Here is a 7793-nt window from a genome sequence, read left to right as displayed (position 1 = left end):
TTGCTTGGCCCTAATCCCTTTAAAAAAACTCTAAGATGGGAAAGTGAACAAGAGATCTGAAGGTGGACCATACTGGACTTGAAATGTTAACTCTGTTCTCTCAGATGCTGCCAGACTTTTTACACTTCTCCAGCCTTCTCTGTGTTTGTTGCTGCGAATTTAGGTTCTGCTTTTTGTTTATGTTTATTTTTCTGTTAACCACCAGGGAGAGAGTTACAATTCATCAGAATCACCTCCCTCCCCTGCCGTGCTGTTAGGGTCGCCCTCATCCCTTCTCCCACTATAGTCATTGAACACCCATATGACCAGCATGTCCAACTCCGCCATCAACTAATCCTATGGTCGAAGTATTCCCTAATTGTATGTTGCATAAGAGTTGGTTGCTATCTTAGGCCATCCCTGGTGGAAAAGCCATTCAGAATGCCTATCTTGTTCTGAATTTTTATACGGACTGGCAGAAGGAATAGCTACACTTAGTTGGATCATATAGTGACTTGATAACACCACAACAACGAAAAGACGTCATAGGCTGGATTTGGTTGTTTCAGTATCTGTGACACATTCACTAATACTGATGTTTAAATGTCACTGCAAATTCCAGAGTTGCAGAGCGAGTGGGTAAATCCAGAAATTTCAGTGGCCCAACCAATGTGACTCAACATCAAGCAGCAAGTATCAAACAAGCATGAATATAGATCACAATTGTCTACTAATTATACTTTAAAATTTTAGGCCTGTAGTTCCAGTTGAAAGGGGTCTCCTCTCAATTTGCAAATAAGGTCTACTAAGGTTTACTTAGAAGGTCTACACCAGAAAGGATTTAAAAAAAACTAAAATTAATTGATATTTCAACATGAAATACTTTTAAAATGTGATGAACCATGCTAAAAATCAAAACCTGATACTTTTTAGCATGATTCACAAGGTTTTCTTTAAACAACACATTTTAAAATAATGTATCCATTGAAATTATTTAAGAACGTGGCCAGTATTTAGCTCTACAGTTCAAACTGCATCTCAAAATCTTGATCAATGTACGTTTGTGGGATAAGTTCAGGAAAGTTGATGAATATCATGTCATATGTTAGTAGAAGTTTAAACTTCTATCACGCTGACAAATCCTGGATCTAAGCCTACCTTTACTTTCTAACTGGGGAAGGTGTAACTTATATTATAACCAGAAGCGAACAATTGATCTCAACCTGACCAGAACTCTGATTTGGAGATGCCGGTGTTGGACTGGGGTGTACAAAGTTAAAACCAGAACACACTTTGACACATGCAATAGCATTTTAAGCTGAGAGGGAGCAGGGAAGAAAATTTATTTTCCAATGTTATGGTGGAGATTATCAGCCCAGCAAAAGTGGCTGGTTATCCTGAATAATAGAACATAGACAGTACAGCACAAGATCAGGCCCTTGGCCAACTATATCTGTGCCAACCTTGATGTCATTCTAATCCATCCCCATCTCTTTGCACATGTTCTGTATCCTTCTGTTCCCTGTCTGTTCATGTGTCTATCTAAATCCCTCTTAAACGTTGTTAAGATATCTGCTCCTACTACTTCCCTGGCAGCGTGTTCCAGGCACCAACCACTCTCTGTGTAAAACACTTCCCTCCCAATAAATTTTCCTTCTCTCACTTTAAAATTATGCACCCTGGTATTAAACATTTCCATCCTGGGAAAAAGATTGTGTCTCTCCAGCCTAATCAGGCCTCTCATAATTTTATGTACTGTACTTCTATCAGGTCAGCCTCCGATGCTCTTGCAAAAATAATCCAAGTTTGTCCAACCTCTCCTTGCAGCTAATACACTCTAATCCAGGCAGCATCCTGGTAAACTTCTTTTGCACCCTCTCCCAAGCATGCCATAGTGTGGGGAGCAGCTTTGCAATAATATTGCAAATCTCAAAGTTTGTGAAGCAGATTTTGTTTATGCTTTACCTTGGCAAGATTAGATTACTTACAGTGTGGAAACAGGCCCTTCGGCCCAACAAGTCCACACCGACCCGCAACCCACCCATTCCCCTACATTTACCCCCCTACCTAACACTACGGGCAATTTAGCATGGCTAATTCACCTGACCTGCACATCTTTGGACTGTGGGAGGAAACTGGAGCACCCAGAGGAAACCAGCGCAGACACGGGGAGAATGTGTAAACTCCACACAGTCGCTTGAGTCAGGAATTGAACCCAGGTCTCTGGCGCTGTGAGGCAGCAGTGCTAACCACTGTACCATCGTGCCGCCCAAATTGAAAGCATTTTTTTAAACAGAGTCTGAATGGTCTTATAAGGCAATAGTCAAAAAAGGTGGAAGGTGGTCTGGCTAAGGGCTTCTGAAACATATATTGTTTCGGGGTCAAATATCACCTGAACATTAATTGAATGTATTTCCTTTCTGCTCATGTATGAACTGCTGGAATAGCTCTGATGTGCACCTGAGAGGCTAACTATATTGATCATAACTCAAGAGAACTCCTCTCCCTGAATACTTTATATCCTCTCAATTCATATCTCCCTTCTACAGTAAACACAGATATTTGACAATCCAAATCCTTGATGTAACAGGTAATCCTTGGTGGATGTAACTTCTGGTGGGATGCAAGTTTTATTCAGTGACAAGCTTTGTTTTCTTGGGAAAAGCTGTTCTCACTTTGCATATTATCTTCAGGTTATTTGGATGGATCAATTCCGCCACAACTCCTCTTTAAAACAAACAATGTCCCAATGTGGGGCGGGGGGGGGGGGGGGGGATTACACTGTTTTCAATTCCAACTTTAGCTAATCTGGTCAGCATGGACGGGTTGGACTGAAAGGTCTGTTTCCATGCTGTACATCTCTATGACTCTATGAGAAATCTTACCAGATACCTTCAGGAAGTACTTATTAATAATAACCACATGCAGTCCTCCATCCAACACTTTAATCACCTTTTCAAAAATTCTAATCAGGTACACTGGGCCGCAGCTACATTTTACAAATACGTACTAACTCTTTCTGATCAGCTCAAAATTTTCTAAGAATTGATCTATCCTAATTATAGATCCTGATAATTTGACAACAAATATTCAGCTAATTTGTCTATAAGTTCTTTCTGTCTTTTTCTCTCTCTCTCTCTCATCTTTCATAAATAGCAGAATGATACAACAATATCCCAACCTTGAAAGATTATATGGAGACCATCAACATTGTTCTGACCTAATCCCCTTAAACCTTGATTCTAACTCTTTTGTACCACTATCTTCTTTATTACTTTTATTTTGCTGATGTTAATTTAGTCAAGGCCCCATCCCTGATTTACTTCCATAGGATAGCTGCCATTCTAACTTCATCCTCTGCTGGAAACATTGATGCAAAATAAGTGATGCACATCCACCATTCCTTAATTTCATTGGCCATATTACTGTTATCAGTTTTTAAAGGGTCTATATTGCCTGCAATCCCTCTTTCGTAAAGTAATAACAAAAAAAAACTTGGTTTTGCCATCCCTTGCAATCTTGTTGTCACCTTCCATTTTTGTCACTTTTACTATCTGTTTTTCATTCATTTCTACTCTATGAGGCTTTTCTCATTCCCAGTATTTGTGAAAGGTTTTGAATGCATTTTTGTTTATTTTTTGTTTATCTCTGTAGTTCTCCATGGTCGACCATTTTGGCAAGTAGGGCTCTTGGCCTTTTTGGATATAAACTAATTCTGTGTCACATTAATTTATTTTGACCCAATTGGCCACTTTACAGATTTGTTGAGTTGACCTGAAAAGTTTCTGACTTATCCCTTTGAAGGCAGCTTCACCTAACTTGAAACATTTGTAGTTGCTTCTTGCTTTTCCTTTCTGAGCATGACTGATTATGATCACATTTTATGCACTATTTGGCTATTGAACCAATGTGGTACAATACATGGTCTAATGCGGTCTGCCTACTTTCTTGGCATATTGCTGCAAGACCTACGCTTGGCACAGTCACTTAATTCACTGGCTTTCTGCCATATGCTAGTTTTCTTTTCCAACTCTATATCGTTAAAATCTCCCTTTAAATAACTCTGCATGTATACAATCTAACACGATATTGATGGTTGCAATAACCGTAGTTAGAAATCCTTTCATTCTAACAATCTGTACACTGTTCTTATCCTTTCTTCAAGCAATTGCATCCTCTATCACTGAGGTTACTCCTCCTCTGATACCATTTACATATTATTCCTACTGAACATATAACCTGCTTTACTGCAATCAAAGTCCCAACTATCTACCGAAACTGAGAAATGTAAACCAATAGAATGTTAAATTACCTTCCAGCCTGACAGTTTAATTAGAGATACTTAAATAATTGCAGTAATGTAGAATTGGGAGGAAATCAATAGCAAACTTTGTAAAATCATTTAAGGTGTGGAGCAAAATTTACCTGAAAATGCAGAAAAGAAATTAAAAAATCACAACTGACGATAGCGTGGCATTACCCTTTCTTAGAGAAGTCTACTTCAACAGGGCAGGCCTGTAAATCTTTAATGTGCTTAATTTTATTAACAGTGACATGTGCATTGCAGGTTTTAGGTTGGGAAACCTGGGGTGAAATTTAGAAAAACCAATTATACCCAGCCAGCAAATCAAATCTGATATGCTTTTGAGTATCAATCATTTTATCCCCAGAAATTGCTGATTCACAAATATGATTAAAATTGCATAAGTTCCTACTGTTTCATTTTATTCCAGATCTTAACCTAAATTTGAATCTTCTCATCTAAAATGAACTCACTGTGGTTATAAATCCTATGCTTTTCTTTATAGTTCATGTTAGTAATGTCTTGAATATGGATCTCTAATGTTCTAATTTAATGTTCCCATCAGTTCAAGCCTTTATTTTAATTTCCAATGGACAGGTAATAAATATGATTCTAGTTAATGCAATTTATAACAGTTCAAAATACTCTATTTGCTGGGGAACAGAGTAAACACATTACAAGTCCATGCAGGTTCAGCATAAAGGAGTTTAAGAATGCAGCAATGTTGTTCAGGTCCTTGGTGGCATACATAATGTACCACATAACAGCCTACAGTACCTATTAGTATATTTTACCTTCCATTCTAAAGGAATATATTTGGAAGTTTGATCATGCACAACTGCAGGCAAGTGCAACTAAAGACTGCAGCCAACTATGTCAAGGTGTGCAATTGTTTTACATGTATATGTCTTTTACATTACTGGCCAAAATTTCCCGCCACCTCAACCACAGCATAGAATTGCATGTGTGAGCAGGAATTCCAGGATTTTTCAATACAGATCACAGCTCTGGCTGAGTTTGCTTTTCTTAATCAAATGTATTTTTTTTTAATTGATAATGTCAAAATATCATGTCCAAATATCATGTACTTCCTTGCATAATTTATGTAAGGGTTTTCAATTCAGTTTAGAGTAAATGACAAAAAAGTATAACAGAACATAGCTACCACTTTACCATTTTAACCCAAAATCAATCTACAGACAATGGATCCTTTTATGAAAATTGTACCCTAAGGATTTTAAAACATGAGGTGGATTGGAATATTTGGACTGCAACCTTATTTAAAAAGTTACAAAGAATACGGACTCTTTAACCATTCAAGGATGCAGTCAGAATCAAAACAAAGTCGTTGACATTACAGTGGACAGTCTTTGCATGATCAGAAATGGTTTTGGTTTCTGAATGTCCCTTTAATTAGACTCGCAGAAGTTAATTTGGTGGATTGAACTGCAATGAAATTAATTGCTCAAAGGAATAACATAATTGCGTTTTCTGTCATATTTATAGTTATTATCATGTAGCATAAATTTAAGAAGAGTTTGGTAGGTAATATACATGTGGCCATTTACAGGAATATATTTTGCCAAGATGTTTATAGTCAGCAAATACATAATAAGTGAAAGAAGGGACACATACTGCAACTTTGAGAAGACAAAAGTGCATTTAGTTTTAACTATAATGCTGTGCCTTTCCTGCTCACCTTGCATTGCGAAAGCAAGTACCACAGGGAGCCAGTTTATAATCACATATTTGCATGTGAAATGACACTCCCTAATGCTCTTGATGAACGTCAAGTTTCATTGGAATGAGATAAGCAAAGCATTTTGACATAATATTTTAGCATCAGTACTTCCACGTTCCTTTTTAAATAGCTCAGTTCCAGAGAGCTGTGCTGAGTATTTAGTACTTGCATCATTTTCGAAAGAAGAAGGGGTCCCGCAGGCAGACGGTTAGTCACCTACAACAAAGCGGTCCTGCTGAAGTTTCCAGGCTGCTGTCAGTGTCTGAAGCAAGGGTTTGATCGGTTGACATAGATGAGATGTCGTTTACTGATGAGGATGGAGGAAGACTTTCGCTGCTATTCACTGCTGCACCTGTGCTGAGAAAGTAACAGTAGAGCCATAAAATCCGGGAACACAATTCAATAAGGACTACACGCTTTAATCTATTATTGAAGGGTACATTCGTAGAGCCAAATTGGAAAAAAAAAGTTTCTGGATGCGTTCCCAGTCATAACATTATCTCTAACTTAGGAAAGAAAGCTTATGCAGTTTCATCTCAACTTGACACCAAACCTTTTGAGTTTAGGGCTGACCATATTCCATAATGTAGCAATGTGAGACGCTCTTGTTTAGTTAGTTAAGGTCCATGTTCAGAAAGGAAAGGTAGGGACATTGCTCAATTTTTGCAAAATTTACATTGTGCAGATTGGATGGCTCTCACTTAAGGGGCAATCTATGAAAAAAACCCAGCATCAAACACCAATATGATCCACTTGTGTAGGAGCACACTTGATGACCCTGGGAAACTAACCAATTCCATTAACTCTCCTGTGTGATAATCTTCTGCTAATAGATGAATACATGCTCAAATTCTCCACAGTTGAAGGCTCAATTGTCAGTAACTAGTGGCAGCCCAGCTGACAAACATGATGTCCCTGCAAGAAAGTTGTTCATTCTCAGTATATGTCCTTTGTGCTGTCCCAATAGTTAATAGGAATGCCACTCCACCATCGTAAAGCTTACCTTCTGAGCTTTGCTAGAGGGTTCATAGCAGCAATTTTATTGTTTATCAATTCACAGGATATTAGTATTTGAACATTTATTTCTTATCTCTAATTGGCTGTGAGGAGGTGACAGCTGCAGGCCTTGGGGGATAATAATCCAAAGTGCTGTTAGATGGACAACTCCAATATATTGACATAGTGACTGCGAGAAAACAACACATTATTTGCAAGTCAGGTTAGGGAGAAGTTGCAGGTACTGGTGATCCAATGCTGTTATCCTTGTCTTTCCAGATGTTGTATGTCTGAGATGAAAAATCCAACAATGTCAATTTGGAATTCTCAGAATTCCTTTATTTAATGTGAGCAGAATTTCCAAAATATAAGCCAATTCAAAGGGATGGCTTAGTTTTTGAGTTTTACCAGCCAATTCATTTCTAATGCAAAAACTACTCACTACTTTAACAAAATCTCAATTGCGGTTTGACAGCTCAAGCAAATAAATTGTACACAAGGCACACTAAACAAAATAAAAACTCAGGAAATGTTTATCGGTTCCCCTCGAATGCAGCAGCTAAGAGTGGAAGACAATCAGCCCACACTCTAAGGAGAAAGTGAGGACTGCAGATGCTGAAGATCAGAGCTGAAAATATGTTGCTGGAAAAGCGCAGCAGGTCAGGCAGCATCCAAGGAACAGGAGAATCGATGTTTCGGGCATAAGCCCTTCTTCAGGAATGAGGAAAGTGTGTCTAGCAGGCTAAGATAAAAGGTAGGGAGGAGGGACTTGGG

At 38.3% G+C, this 7793-nt stretch overlaps 1 protein-coding gene across 6 annotated transcripts in view; it reads right to left on the bottom strand.

Moving 5' to 3' along the window:
* Nucleotides 1-3543: 3543 nt before the first annotated feature.
* The window catches only part of mapk10 (mitogen-activated protein kinase 10), a 206186-nt gene continuing 201936 nt past the window's right edge, over nt 3544-7793 (bottom strand). For 5 of the 6 annotated variants that reach the window (XM_043695968.1, XM_043695978.1, XM_043695996.1 and 2 more), the window contains one exon: nt 3544-6375. In XM_043695968.1, the coding sequence (XP_043551903.1) occupies nt 6236-6375 (140 nt within the window). In that variant the 3' untranslated portion in view covers nt 3544-6235. Of the gene's footprint in view, nt 6381-7793 lie in introns of all 6 variants that reach the window. The other variant, XM_043696004.1, reaches the window with a different exon arrangement.

The sequence above is a fragment of the Chiloscyllium plagiosum genome, chromosome 1, assembly GCF_004010195.1.
Source record: "Chiloscyllium plagiosum isolate BGI_BamShark_2017 chromosome 1, ASM401019v2, whole genome shotgun sequence".
Classification (NCBI taxonomy): Eukaryota; Metazoa; Chordata; class Chondrichthyes; order Orectolobiformes; family Hemiscylliidae; genus Chiloscyllium; species Chiloscyllium plagiosum.
The sequence above is the reverse complement of the archived record's forward strand: the minus strand, read 5'-3'. Positions and strand labels throughout refer to the sequence as shown.